Raw genomic sequence first — 15,738 nt, 5'->3', positions numbered from 1 at the left:
ATTATTTCAAGCATTCTCTCATTCATCCATTGCTAATACTTAGTGGTTCTTGGTCCTCACACAGTAGTTCAGATTTATTAGGCACAAACATTCAAGAATCATTTTCTAAAATGTAGTCAATTCAATGCTTTATTTTACATATCTTCTGCTCCCTTATTCTCTTTTATAGATGGTTTTCAAGTGGTTATTCCCTTCTAAATCACTGAAGCATCTTATTTCTTTAGAGCATTTCCCAACTGCAAATGAAAATCTCACCAAGTGACCTAAATGGCAGATAGCCATGAAGGGTCAGGAACTTGTAACGTACGGTTTCATGACCAGAGCCTGGCCCACTGAGTGCCATGTCCCACCTTCAGGGAATAAATACCACAAGACTGACAAGAAGAATGGACTTGTGGACACAGAGGGAAAGGGGAGGGTGGGATGAACCGAGAGAGCAACAATGCCATACACACGTGACTGTGTGAAACAGACAGTGAGTGGGGCGCCACCGTGCAGCACAGGCTGCCCAGCTCAGGGCTCCGTGATGACCAGGCGGCTGGGGAGTGGGGTGCGGGGGAAGGGAGACTCAGAGGGAGGAGGTATATGCGTACACAGAGCCGATTCACACTGTTGCCCAGCAGAAACTACCACAACACTGTAAAGTGGTTACACTCCAATAAAAGCAAAATAGATACCTAACCAGAAGCAGGGGAAGCCCAGCCTCCACAGACAGCCATGTTGCCTCACACCAGAAGAGCAATCGCTCTTTCCCCACAAACACAGGCAGTTGTTTATCACTGAGAGTAGGACTTGAAAAAGACAGTAATCCCAAAAAGCCAACTAGAAGAAGGAAATCTGGATTTCTTTTGAAAGCACAGACCTGCCGGTTGGCAAGACTGTTTCACCCTCCAGCACAGAGCGGACTGTGCTGTGTGAACAGCACCTGCAGCGATGCAGCGGCATGGCCTGGCAGGCGCACCCACACTCTGCAAGTGGCCATCATCCCATTCACAGACGCCAGCCTCAAAGTCGGTCACGATTCCGGATGAGTCCATGACTTCAGTGGAAAAACACACTAGCAGCACAAAAATGCTCACCATTTTTTGTTTTCTTTCCAAAAAGATGAACAAAACAAAAATGAGCTTTGCTTCTATTTTCTGAGCATGCCAATGTGACCTCCTCTCAGATTAGCAACATAAATAATAGGAAACAGCATAAGAAAATACAGTAAAGGAAGGAGGAGATGCTACAAAGATTCTGAAGTGAACAATCATTAATCTAATGACTCTGACAAAAAATTCTATAGCAATAAAGGTTAGGGCACAGTAGAATAAAAATGCTACAAGATATAATGTGGGTGTATTTTCTGTAGCTTAGAGATGAGGAAACTAAAATTTAGAGTTAAGTGATTTTCTCTAAGCCATAAACACAGCACAAGAGCCTATGTGTTCTAATTTCTCTGGTTTCTTACTGCTGCTTCCTGAAACCTGGAAAAGGCTAGGAAAAGCCTGCTGGGTCCATAGGTCTAATGATGATAATAACTGTAAATCATAACAACACAACAGTTTTTACTTGTGGCTTAAATTGTGTACATTCTAATAAATAAAAAGTCCTTTCACAAGCCTCCTATGTAGCAGACATAACAGGAAAACCAGACAATATTATTTCTGCTACTAAACTGGATATCAGCTGTGGCTGTTCGATCTACAGGATCCTTTAAGAGAATGTCTGTTTTTGAAGGATCAGACACCAACCACCACCAAAGAGGGGAACTGGAAACGGATGCTTGGATGCCTCTCTTCTGACACCCCCACTCACCTGGATGGGTACTTCAGTGAGTAAGCAGCAGCCAGGAACCCACCTAGGTTGTGTCCAAGCAAGATCATTTTGTCCAGTCCAAGGGCACATCGCCACTCTTCAATGGATTCCACAAACTGATTCTCCACTTCTTCCGCATCGCTGTCAAATCTGGGTCGACTACTTCGTCCAAAGCCCAGCAGGTCAAAAGCACAGACAGGTCTATTGGTGCAAAGATCGCCAAAATTCAGTGCCCAGAGTCCAAGACCTCCTCCAAAACCATGGAGGAGGACAAGTGGAGTCTTATTTGAAATATTATGAGAGAGCCTCAGCGTCCATATTTTATTTCCATTAGATATACGAACAGGTCCTTTTTTGTATGTGCAGGGGACACCTAACGGAAACATAAAAAGAGAAATTCTGTTTAGCCTCATGACTTCTGAGAAGGGGAGTAGTCTCAGAGCAACTGGAAATTAATCATCTAGGAACCACCTAGTATGCATTTACATGATTTTAGCCTTTACTATGTCAGCCCTTAAAAAAAAGTACACATTTTATTGAACCAAGTAACTCTTAATGACCATATCTCACACCTTAGTAGGAAGAGCTATCTCAGACAAGTCTCAAGTACCTGTGTCCTAGGTTTCCTGGCAAGTCATATTAGCTCTTTGGACTTCCTTCCACATCCATCAGTGGAGGGTGCTAGAGAGGGACACAGTGGTCACTGAATCCATTATTTTAAGGTCTCTGGCTTTACCGACAATAACAAAGTAATTGTACCTTGTATGTGTAGAACACTTGAAGGCTAAGCATTAGAGATTGAAGTCAGACTCAAAAGAAATACTTTTTCCTAGAAAGTCATCATGAATTTAGGGACGGATTGACAGGATGCGTATTGAACATGTGTTGAAATCTTAAGCCACCACTAGGTTTAGTAGGAAAAGATCACAGGGTATGGCAGGAACTCTCCAATGGGAGTGCCAGGTAGTCTTGAGTTCAGATCCACAAAATAAATACTCCAGAGAAAATAAATAATCACAGTTGTGTAGATAAAACATCTTTCTTATCCTCAGTGCTACAGGACTAAATACTTTACATCTCCCCCCAAACTGACTAAAGATGGAACTAATTTGAAACCCTTTTACCTCACATTATCAACTGAACAGCTTCACTTTAGATATATCCCTTAAGGAATTGCGCATATATGTCTGCAGTGGATAAACACCGGAGAACCGCGAGTTTCTTCCCTTTAACCTGAGAAATCATCTTCAGTTTTGTCCCCACATGGTGGCCGAAAGGGAAACCCAGCATTTGTTGAGAATATTAACGAAGTCCACGTTACCTGAATGAGGGGAAATGACAGCAGTCTGGAGAGGGAGGTGAGCTGGCGTTAGTGCCAAGCCCAACCACACTGGCATTCTGAACATAGATATCGTGTGAGTATTCCTATAAAAACTCCCTGAGACCTCTATGAGAGCTCATCTCCCTGTATTAGTTGGTGCTCCTGTGTCTGACATCGGAGCAGGGACCAATTCTCCTATTTGCATCCCTAGAACCTAGCAGGAGGAAATCATTATGTTCATTAGACATATGAAATGAGTTCCTAGTGCTCCTGCCCTTTTTTTAAAAAAAAAAAATCTCCTGACAAGAATTTTTTCACTTAGTAAACCACAATGACAACCTTCCCAGCTTTGGAGAGAAGAAGATTACCCAGTGGAGTTTCATGTTAAAAATACACGTAAAAAGGCTAACTGTCCCCTTCCAGGGATATATCCAGTTACGGTCACTTATTCCTGAATCATTCAAATTTACAACGAAATTCATTTGTGGCAGAGAGGATGAAAAACAGGTGTAAGTAACTGCACAAACATACACAATAATCACAGATGTACACCACTTAACCTCCTCCTCTAAACAAAACTGCACAGTAAACAACATTACTTGAAAGTATATCCACAGACACGAAGGAATACTCTGAGAGTACACGTGTGGGTACACTTCAGCACTCACAAGAAACAACAAAAACGAAAAAGTTTCCATACTATGATGTCAACATCAAGAATCCTACAATCCTAGAACCAGGAAGAATTCTAAGGATCACCACACCCACTTCCTCTTACAGGCAAAAGCTAGGAGACAGGGAAGGGGCTTGCCCAAGATCCTGTAAACCCCGGCTGCTCCTGGGCCTAGACCAGGTTACAGGGCTATCCTCCACCATCTATTCCAAAGACAAGGCTGCTCACGCTGCAGCACCTGCAGGCTGCTCTCAAAGCACAGTCTGGGGACCTCTGGTGAGCTGGGGACCCTTTTGAGAGGCCTTCCCAGGTCAAAACTATTTTCGCAACAGTCTCAGACTTTACCTGTTTTTTCCACTCTCATTCTCAGATGTGTATACAGTGGAGCCTTCCAGAGAACACATGGTAAGTGATGACCAACAGTCTAAATGCAGAAGCACATATAGGCATCCAGGGATCTTACCTTAAGCCAGACATTAAACAGAGCTGTAAACTTGTAAACAATGTTACTTGTCTCCATACATTTGTTCAGAAAGTAGCTATTTTTAGAAAACGTATTTAAGCTGCCATGCATTTATTGCTAGGGTTTTTAAGTAAATTAATAAGTTACCATAGTTTAAATTATACAGTTTTAATTTTTAATACAGTAACTACTGATAGCTATAACCACTAAACAAACACCCTAGGGGTACTTCTTAATTGAAGAGTATAAAAGGACTTCAAGACCAGAAGGTTTGAGAACCCTTGCCTTCTTTCCACACTTACACACACTGATGACATGAAAAAGGAAAAAAAGTTCTTTTGCCAACAACTAACACACAACAGAATCTTATCTTCAGTTTCAAGGCAATGCAATATATTGGACCTATTTTAGTAAACAGTTCAGTTCATTTATAAGAAGAAAACCTTACATTTTAAAATTTTCTCTTCAGCTTCTTTAAGGTGTGAGGTTGATGTAGGGCACCATGTGGGAAGCCAACCAGTTAGCCATCCTGACCTAGAGCATCAAAACAAAATACAAAGAGGTGAGTTCAAGCTCTTCTCAACTCCCAACTGTTACACAAGGAGAAGACAAGCAGAATAGAAAGTTCACTGTCTGTGTGATGAGGGAGCTGTCTGCAGGTGACAAATTCACCAAATAGGCACAAAGCACTGTGATAAAGAACTGAGACACAGACACCTTCAACCTGAAAGCCTCCATGTAGATCTCGAAGTCCATCTTACTTTCATGGACAGTCACACTCCATGCAGTCAAGTAGACTAAAAATGGACAGAACAAGAAAAGAGAAAAAAGGCACCCCCTCCCCACCCCACTGCAAGACAGGTTCTCATCAGGGCGGAAGAACAAGAAGTCAAAGACCATGAGTTCAATCATTTCAATGGCAGGTTCGCAGCAAATATAAAATGCTTTCTATGAGGGCAGAGAGAAGAGAAATCTTATTAAAGAATGAGATAAAAAAAAAAAAGGCTTCAAATCTTATGGTTAAGAGTAGAACACATTCCTAAAACAAACGCAGAGATTGGGCCCATGTTCAATCTACCATAGCATGACCGGGTTAAGTATTAAAAGCTCTGGATTCCAGCAAACAGCAAATGATGAGAATGTCCCAGGCATCTATCTGGCGGAAGACAGCTAGACAGAGAACAAGCAAGCAGGCCTTGGGCAAGAGGTGAGGAAAGGTACAGTGAGGCTCGTAGCAAACCCAACAGAGGGGGAGCCTTCAGATCCTGACTTAGCAGCAGAACGCAGAGACACATCCTGGCATGACGCCGGACATCAGCGGCCACCTGACAGCTCCCAAGAGCTCAGCACTTGACCAGTATCGCTTAAAGTGTGACCCTTCTCGTGAGAGAAAATGAATTCGAGAGGACGAAGCAGATTCCGGAGGAGACGCAACAGCCAGAATGAAGGCTCAGGCCCAGGGATGGAGACAAGAAGATGAGGAATAATGAAAAATTAAACCAGGTGAGGGTAAGAACTTACAACTAGAAGACTGAATAAGTTCTGGAGACTGAATGCATGGCATAGTGATTACAGTCAACAATACTGTACTGTAGACTTCGTAACTAAGAGACTAGATATAAATGTTCTCACCACACACAAAAAAGAGAATTATGAGATATGGTAGAGCTGATAGCCAAGCTATGGTGGGAATCATGCTGCAATATATAAATAGATAAATCAACATGCTGTATATCTTGAACTTAACAATGCTACATGTTAATTATATCTCAATTTTAAAAATAAAAAAAGCAAAAAAAATCTAATGGAAGAAACAGGAGACCCAACAATTCTAATACATGATAGAATGAACTCACTCCACAGTTCCTTATTAAGCACACAATACTATTCACGGAACTATTCCATTCACTTGGGGCGTTATCAGTTACTAAACAGAGCTAACAATGATTTATTCTCCCTAAAGGGATCAGGAAGTTGCTTTTGGACTGGATCTTCACAAATAGGGTATTTCTTTCTTTTAAAAAAAAAAAAATTTTATTGAAGTATAGTGGACTTACAATGTTTCAGGTGCACAGCAGGTAATTCAGTTATACAAATACACATATACTATTTTTGAATTTATTTTCCATCATAGGTTATTACAAGATATTGACTACAGTTCCCTATGTTATACAGTAAACCTTTGTTGCTTGTTGCATTTCTATTTTTTAATTAGAAATCTAACATTCTATTCATACTAAGTCAAACAAGTAAAATCAAAAAGTCATAATTTTTCCAATTAAGCAAAAATTCATGTTTATAAAATACATATATCATACATATATATATATATGTATACAAAAGCTTTTCTACTACACTTGACAAAGGCTTGAGAAAGAACATCTCCCCCCAGAAAAAGAGATGGAAAAACTGGAGAACATAAAACTAAATGAAATGGGAGCACTGAAGATGAAATAGAAAAAATGAAACAAACTAGATAAAAGTAAAAGATCATCATATAGTCCAGTTGTTTTTAAACATGACTGCTCATTAGAAACATATCTGGAGCTCTGGAGAAAAAACGCAATACCTGAGCATTTGTACTTTTCAAAAAATTTCAAGATAATTCTGATATGCATCTGGATTGTAAAAAGTGATGACAGGTTCTTCTATTAGATCCTAGTTTTGGTGATACAGAGTTCTGTTATTTTTCTGCTGATCAATCATGATACAATAATATTAAATGAGTAATATTCTAGTCATAGTTATGTAATCACAACAGTAAAAGATATTTATCAGTTTTCACAATCAATAGACAGAAAATAAGAGATAATTACAACTGCAAGCCATAATTGGAAAATGATTAACAATATAAAATAATTACATACAACTTAGGCAGGGTCAAGAGAGTGATGTGGTGAGTGGAAGGGCATACATGCACATGTTTTCATCCACCCAGCCAGTCTATGTCTTTTGGTTGGTGCATTTAATCTATTTACATTTAAGGTATTTATTGATATGTATGATCCTAGTACCATTTTCTTAATTGTTTTGGGTTTATTTCCTGTAGATCTTTCCCTTCTACTGTTTCCTGCCTAGAGAAGTTCCTTTAGCATTTGTTGTAATGCTGGTTTGGTTGTGCTGAATTCTCTTAACTTCCGCTTGTCTGAAAAGCTTTTGATTTCTCCCTCAAATCTGAAGGAGTCTTGCTGAGTAGAGTATTCTTGGTTGTAGGTTCTTCCCTTTCATCACTTTAAATCTATCATGCCATTCCCTTCTGGGTTGTAGAGTTTCTGCTGAGAAATCAGCTGATAGCCTGATGGGAATTCCCATGTATGTTATTTGCCATTTTTTTCCTTTTTGGTTTTAATATTTTATCTCTGTCTTTAAATTTTGTCAGTTTGATTACTATGTGTCTCAGTGTGTTCCTCCTTGGGTTTATCCTTCCTGGGACTCTCTATGCTGCCAGAACTTGGTTGACTATTTCCTTTCCCATGTTTGGGAAGTTTCCAGCTATTATCTCTTCAAATATTTTCTCAGGTCCTTTCTCTCTTCTCCTTCTGGGACCCTGACAGTGTGAATGTTGGTGTGTTTCATGTTGTCCCAGAGGTCTCAGGCTGTCTTCATTTCTTTTCCTTCTATTTTCTATATTCTCTTCTGTGGCAGTGATTTCCACCATTCTGTCCTCCAGGTTATCTATCCATTCTTCTGCCTGTTATTCTGCTATTGGTTCCTTCTAGTGTGTTCTTCATCTCTGTTTGCTTGTTCTTTAATTCTTCTGAGTCCTTGGTAAACATTTCTTGTATCTTCTCAATCTTTGCCTCCATTCTTTTCCCAAGATCCTGGATCTTCTTCACTATCATTATTCTGAATTCTTTTTCTGAAAGGTTACCTATCTCCACTTCATTTAGTTGTTTTTCTGGGATTTTATCTTGTCCCTTCATCTGGGACATAACTTTCTGCTTTTTCATCGCAGTTAACTTTCTGTAATACGGTTTTTGTTTTAGCTGCTGCGAAACTGTGCTTCCATCTGTCCTCTGATGGATGAGGCTAAGAGGCTTGTGTAAGCTTCCTGATGGGAAGGACTGGCACGGGAAAAACTGGGTCTTGCTCTGGCAGGCAGGGCCTTGCTCAGTAAAGCTTTAATCCAATTATCTGCTGATAGGTAGGGTTGCACTCCCTCCTTGGTTGTTGTTTGGCCTGGGGCCACCCAGCCCTGGGGTCTATAGACTCTATGGTAGGATTAATGGTGAACTCCAAGAGGGTTTAGCCAAGGGAGACCTTCCAGTGCCCCCATTCCTGCAATGAGCCCCTGCCAACCCACGCCTCCACAGGAGGCCCTCCAACACTAGTTTTGGTTCAGTCTCCAGTGGGGTTACTGCTGCTCTCCTCCGGGTCTTCGTGTGTTCAAAATTTTGTTTGTACCCTCAAAGACTGGAGTCTCTGTCTTCCCTCAGAACTCTGGAAAGGCTAGAATAGAATCCCGCTGGCCCACAAGGACAGGTTCCCTGGGGATTCCCAGTCCCTTTGTCAGATTCCCAGGCTGGGAAGCCTCATGTAGGGTTCAGAACCTTCACAAAAGTGCGAGAACTTCATTGGCATTACTGTTCTCCAGTCTGTGCATCACCCACCTGGTGGGTTTGGGATTTTCATTTTATCGTGATCACTCCCCTCCTATCGTCTTGCTGCGACTTCTTCTTTGTCTCTGGACGTGGGGTATCTTTCTTTTGGTGGGTTCCAGCATCCTCCTGTCGATGGCTGTTCACCAGCTCGTTGCAATTTTGGTGCTCTCGCGGGAGGAGATGAGCACACAGGCTTCTACTCCACCATCCTGAACTGAAACCCGAGGATATTTCGAAAACTGCAGTGGTGGTTCAGGCAGTCCCCGTGCAGGAAAGGCATGAGCACACGTACACAGTGAAGTATGCTGTGCATGGGGCGAGGTGACAAGGGCACTGTTTCCAATGGCTGCTCTAACAAATTACCACATGCTTCAAGCCACAGAAATTCAGTCTGTCACCGCTCTGGAGACGCGAAGCCTGAATTTAGTGTCACTGGGCTGAAACCTAGCTGCTGGCAAGGCCACCCTCCCAATGCAGGCTCTAAGCAAAAAACTCTTTCCTAGTCTCCTCACGGTTCTGGTGGCTGCTGTTACTCCTCACCCCAGAGCAAGATCCCTCCAGTCGCCTGTGCCCCTGCTACCTGCCTTCCCACTGCCGCATGTCTTCCGAAGCAGGAAGTATGTTCCGAGGTAGAGTAAACACACTCGATAAATAGTAGTTGATATTATCCTGACAACAATAGCTATGATTCACTAACATTGATGAGGCATAAAATAAGAGTTTTATATAAGGTTCAGAGGGAGTGCAAAGATAAACTGACAGAGAATTTCATTTTACGTAAACTGCTTGTCTCAAAGGTAAGGCTACTTCTAGTTGACCTGCACTGGGAACTGCAGCCTTTCTCCAGCCTTTCACTTGAAGCGTTAATGCTATTTTTGGCATTTCTTATTCTCTGTCCTCTAGACGTATAACATTCCCTGTCCTCTTCCCTGGACCTGAATATCCTTGGAATATACCTCTCCCCTTCTTCCCATGATTCATTAGACTCTTATCAACCTCAGATTAGAGTCCATTTCTCCCACATACCCAAAGACGATCAGATCAAGGTGGCAGGATGGACTCCTGTAATCAAGCTCTATTTTCTTAATTCTCAAGTTGTGTCCTCAAGCTCACATTTACTCATCGGTATCCTCACCTAACTGAAAGATCCCTGAAGGTAAGGACTCACTGCATGGTCAGTTTCTATCCCAATACCTAACATATTAATATACATTCATGATAGGAAGTTTTTTGCTTCACCTTAAGTGTACTGGTTGCAATGAATTAGATGTGGATGACTATGAAGCTCTCCATCTTAATATATAATTGGATTACATAGATGTATGCATGTATGTCAAAATGCAGCAAATGAACACATAAAAACTTAAGCATTTCATCATAATAAAATTTTATACCAAAAAAATTAAAAGGTAAACAGTCTGAATTTGATAATTGGTTACAAAGAAGGGATAATAGAGGATTCCTAGGTTTCTGTCTGAGATGCTACCAATAACAACCAAGAATACATGAATAAGAATAGCTGTGAGGGACTTCCATAGTGGTCCAGTGATCCAGTGGTCCACCCCTTCTAATGCCAGGGGTGTGGGTTCAATCCCTGGTTGGGGAGCTCAGACCCCACATGCCTTGTGGCTAAAAAAATGACAACATAAAACAGAAGCAATAATGTGACAAATTCAATAAAGACTTTCATAATGGTTCACAACAACAAAAAAATTCTTTAAAAAAGAAAAGAATAGCATTGAATAGAAAAACATGCTAAGTTCTGAACAGGTTGATACAGTACCTACCACATTTTTCTAGGGTTTGTAGGCTCATCCTACTGCATTTCCCTTCCCTATGAAATTTCTCTAGGCATTATGTATAACAGGTGTTCAATAATGTCTGCTGAATGATTAAGTCACTCACAATCCAACATACTCTCAGTTCAGGCTACACCCATTTCACAGATGTGAACACTGAAGTTCAGAAATGTCAAGCAAAAAGCCCAAGAGTACACCGCTAGTAAGTTCAGTTCAGTTCAATCGCACAGTCATGTCCGACTCTTTGCTATCCCATGAACTGCAGCACGCCAGGCCTCCCTGTCCATCACCAACTCCCAGAGTCCACCCAAACCCATGTCCATTGAGTTGGTGATGCCACCCGTAAGTAAATGACATAAATAGAGGTGTGACTTGAACTGAGTGACTTCAAAACTCTTTTTTCTCAGGCGACCACTTTCCTTAAAGCGTCTGAAGAGTTGTCATTACCTACAGAACAAAGTCATATTCCTCAGACCCACACAGAAAATACTTCACATTCCATCCATAGATTAACCTCTCCCCATCTTAAGTCTTTTCACACTGTACTTTTTCAGTACCTCATAACTCCCCAAATTCCACAATATTTTATGCCTCTGTGGCTCTCCCTTGGTCCAGAATGCCTTGTCTTTTCTGAGATACTTACTGTCCCTGATCCCAAGAGTCATTAGTCACTCCTCTGACCCTTGTCACAGACACAGTTAGTAGTATTGCTCTGGTTACTCATTTACGATATTTATCTGCTGTATTGCACTCTGAGCACAACGAATGCTAAACCCACATTTAACATCATTCTTATATCGCCAGTGCCAGAAACACTAACTGGCTGATGGCCATGTGAGTGCTTCCTAACTGTGTGTGTGAAATGAAGGCCTTGGTCATAAGAAATAAAGGACGCGGATGAAGGAAGGCAAACGAGGATCGTTTCTATAGGCAGAGAGCACCTCCAGTACCACCGGTTCCCGTTAGAAGATAGGACGGGGGAAAGTTACAGGCCTGAACCTCCCAAAACAAAACAAAAAACAAACAAACGTCAGTGCAAAAAGGTCAATCAAGAAAAGGGTAATCAACAGGATGAACAATTTAGGAAGGTGATCAGAAGCATGGTACTTCACACTTTTTTCTTCACATACATAAAATTTTCCTTTTTATCTGCTAGTCAAATTTCTTCTTGTCTTTTTATCCTTAGATATAAAGACTTCATAGTAAGTTTCCTAACTATGTATGTACGTATGCATATGAACACACATACACACAGAGGATTACAGGACAGGACTATAAGCAGGAGTGGGCTCCCCAGGTGGCTCAGGGGGTAAAGAATCCACCTGCCAGTCCAGGAGATGCAAGAGACTCAGGTTTGATCCCTGGTTCAGGAAGATCCCCTGGAGCAGGAAATGGCAACCCATTCCAGTATCCTCCCCTGAGAAATCCCATGGACAGAGGAGTCTAGCGGGCTACAGTCCATGGGGCCACAAAAGAGTCAGACATGACTGTGTGACTGAAAAACAACATAAGCAAATGTACTTGGTCAGGTTTTCATGGCAGGTAGGTTATACTGTGGAGACAATATGTGAAAAGAAGAATGCTGGGGTTCCAGTTCTAGATGGAAGATCCTGCTCTCATCTCCTCCACGCACACACTGAATCCACAGCTATAGATGGAACAGTCTCCTCTGACAATAACCTAAACACTGGCTGAGCAAGTCCTCCATAAAAGGGGCAAACCAGAGAGAAACCACTTCGAAGCAGGTGGGAAAGGCTGAGACACAATCTCACCGTAAACGCTACTATAGAGCGCAGCTACCCACAATCAGGAGGTAATGCAAAACCCAGAGCTTCTCCCTGAGGAGCAAACAGCTCATAACCCACATAGGGCTCCCTCACTTTGAAGACTGGCACCTGAAAGATGAGCCCCCAAAATGTGTGGTTTTAAGGCTCAAGGCCAGGACACACGTGGGGTGTGGCACACCAAGGAATGGTTCTCAAAGGGCTTGTGTGTAGCCTTACGGGCACCAGGGCCCAGAAGCAGCCCTCTGAAAGCAACCCGGGTTCATGTGAGAGACTCACTTCCTAGTCTTAAAGTGATGGCAGAAGGGGCAGGGACCTGCTGGGATGCTCCCCAGGGACGGAGACTGGTGGACATCATCTTCCTGCTCTCTGCCATCTTCTGTTTGCTGACCCAATTTTTAGGTTTGCTATCCATAGTCAAGGCTATGGTTTTTCCAGTGGTCATGTATGGATGTGAGAGTTGGACTGTGAAGAAAGCTGAACACCGAAGAATTGATGCTTTTGAACTGTGGTGTTGGAGAAGACTCTTGAGAGTTCCTTGGACTGCAAGGAGATTCAACCAGTCCATCCTAAAGGAGATCAGTCCTGGGTGTTCATTGGAAGAACTGAAGCTGAAGCTGAAACTCCAATACTTTGGCCACCTCATGCGAAGAACTGACTCATTGGAAAAGACCCTGATGCTGGGAGGGATTGGGGGCAGGAGGAGAAGGGGACAACAGAGGATGAGATGGCTGGATGGCATCACCAACTCGATAGACATGAGTTTGGGTAAACTCTGGGAGTTGGTGATGGACAGGGAGGCCTGGCATGCTGTGATTCATGGGGTCGCAAAGAGTCGGACATGACTGAGCGACTGAACTGAACTGATCCAGAGGACACCTCTTCTTTCCCCCGGCTCTGGCAGTCAGAGGGGCTTGTGTTCCTGGGTGCCATGGGGCTGTAACAATCACAGAGACATTTCTTGAAGACTACCACCCCCAGGACACCACACAGACGAAACACATCCCTCGTCTCTTTCAGAAGAGGCCTGTTTATTAGTCCAGGAGTTTTGGCCTTAGAAGCAGGTTTCTGGTGTGGCACACATGAGCAACTACAGAGGTGCGTTCATGGAGCACAGCCTGGGGGATGCCTTTTTACACTCACCCTCTGCCTTGCTATAGCTCACCAGCATCTTCCAGAAGGGAGCTCGTCCAATCCTCCCGAGCCCTGATTTGTGTGACTGCTGCCCATGGGACACCTCCAGATCCGGGGTTTTCCCCTCTGAGGTTTTATCATGTTTTTTCATTTAAAACATATTCCTTTGTTTCCTCATTTTGCTTGATTCTCTGTGTTGGTTTCTATGCATTAGATTAAAAACAATCACTTCTCCCAATGGTAAAGAGTTGGTTGTAGGAGATGAATCTTATTGTTCAGCCCTGCCCTAGCTCCTGGTTGTCTTTCAATCCTTTGTGATTGTCCAAGAAGCTAATTTTATTTTTACTAGTTCCCAGTAGTTGAGGGTGTGCCAACACAGTGTCCCAAAGAGGAGGATCTCAGTCAGCACCTAGATTTAGGCTGGTTGGAAGCCAAACACTCAGGTATCAGTTTTTAAAGAACATAACAAAAACAAAAATAAACAAGTGCAACTACATTAAAGTAAAAAGCTTCTGTGCAGCAAAGGAAACCCTCAACAAAACAAAAAGGCAACCTACAAAATGGGAGAAAACATCTGAAAATCATAAATTTGATAAGAGGTTAATATCCAAAATACATAAAGAACTCATGCAACTCAAGAGCAAAAAAAAAAAAAAGTCCAGTTAAAAATCGGGCAGAGGATCTGAATACACTTTTTGCCAAAGAAAACATACAGATGGCAAACAGACAGATGAAAAGATGCTCAGATCACTAACATTGGAAAAATGTAAATCAAAACCATAATGAGATATCCTCTCACACTTGTTAGAATGGCTATCATCAAAAAGGTAAGAAAGAAAAAATGTTAGAGATAATATGGAGAAAAAGGAACCCTTGCACACTGTTGGTGGAAAACAGTATGAAGTTTCCTCAAAAAATAAAACTACCCTAGGATCCAGCAGTTCCACTTCTGGGTATTTATCTGAAGACAAAACAAGTAACTTGAAAAGATATATGCACCCCAGTGTTCACAGAAGCATTATCTACAATACAATGGCCAAGATATGGAAAAAAACCTAAGTGTTCATCAACAAACTGATAGAGAAAGAGTGTATGTTACACAAAACATATGCATAATGGAATATTATTCAGCCATAAAAAAGAATGAAATATTAACATTTGTACAACATGGGTGAACCTAGGGGTATCATGCTACATGAAATTAAGTCAGACAGAGAAAGACAAATTCATATGATCCCACTTACATGTGGAATCTTTCAAAATAACTATAACAACAATAAGCTCAGAGGTAAACGGGTGGTTGACAGAGGAGGAGAGTGGGGAAAATGGGTGAAGGGGGTAAAGTATAAATAAGCTATACAATGAGTAAGTCATGGGGATGCAATGCAGAGCATGGCAGCTATAGTTACTGTACTGTACTGCATATTTGAAAGCTAAGAGAGCAAATCTAAAAAAGTTGTCATCACAAGAAAAAAATTCTGTAACTTTGCATGGTTAACTAGACTGACTGTGATGATCATTTCGCAATATATAAAAATACCAAATCATTATGTTATACCCCTGAAACAAATACAAAGATATATGTCAATTATGCCTCAGTAATAAAAAAAAAGGATAGAACAGAAGATCCATACTAGCCTATATTAAAATGAGGCTCCAATCTAACATTCTCTGCAACCCGTTTCAAATCTTCTGAATTAACAGGAGGTAAGACCTCTAGGCATCTCTGACAAATGCTACCTATAACTTATTATCAAGGTATCAAGATAACAGAAAGCATTACTACTATCAGATTATTTGCAAATATGCAAACTATTGACAAATTATAAAGGAAAAACAACTCAAGTCTTCAGCAATGAAATTTTCAATTTATTCAACGGCCTGCTAAGCTGCAACTAAAACTATTGTTTTTTAGTTGCAGCTTAACAGGCAACTAAAAGAATCTCATGCTCTTCAGAGCTTAAAATTTAAAAAAAAAGTTCTTGACAAGATGGTCATCAACATCTATGTCTGGCCACAAGTACATGAATTAGTACCAATAGGAAGTTACTCACAATTCAATTTCATTAATTTTTTTCATCAAATATCCCTCAATAACAGCACAGTTCTTGGCCAAAGAGAATCAGGCCAGTGGTGGCTCAGATGGTAAAGCATCTGCCTACA

General features: G+C 41.5%; 1 protein-coding gene across 1 annotated transcript in view; it reads right to left on the bottom strand.

Moving 5' to 3' along the window:
* ABHD5 (abhydrolase domain containing 5, lysophosphatidic acid acyltransferase) overlaps positions 1 to 15,738 on the bottom strand; it is a 38,475-nt gene that overhangs the window by 13,131 nt on the left and 9,606 nt on the right. Inside the window, exons 2-3 of the mRNA XM_068982056.1 lie at positions 4,706 to 4,791; positions 1,801 to 2,173 (exon numbers count right to left, since the gene is read on the bottom strand). Coding sequence (XP_068838157.1) covers positions 1,801 to 2,173; positions 4,706 to 4,791 — 459 coding nt within the window. The remainder of the gene's footprint in view (positions 1 to 1,800; positions 2,174 to 4,705; positions 4,792 to 15,738) is intronic.

The sequence above is a fragment of the Capricornis sumatraensis genome, chromosome 10 (genome assembly GCF_032405125.1).
Source record: "Capricornis sumatraensis isolate serow.1 chromosome 10, serow.2, whole genome shotgun sequence".
In the NCBI taxonomy this organism is placed as follows: domain Eukaryota; kingdom Metazoa; phylum Chordata; class Mammalia; order Artiodactyla; family Bovidae; genus Capricornis; species Capricornis sumatraensis.
Note: the sequence above shows the minus strand (reverse complement) of the source record. Positions and strands in the feature narration are given on the sequence as shown.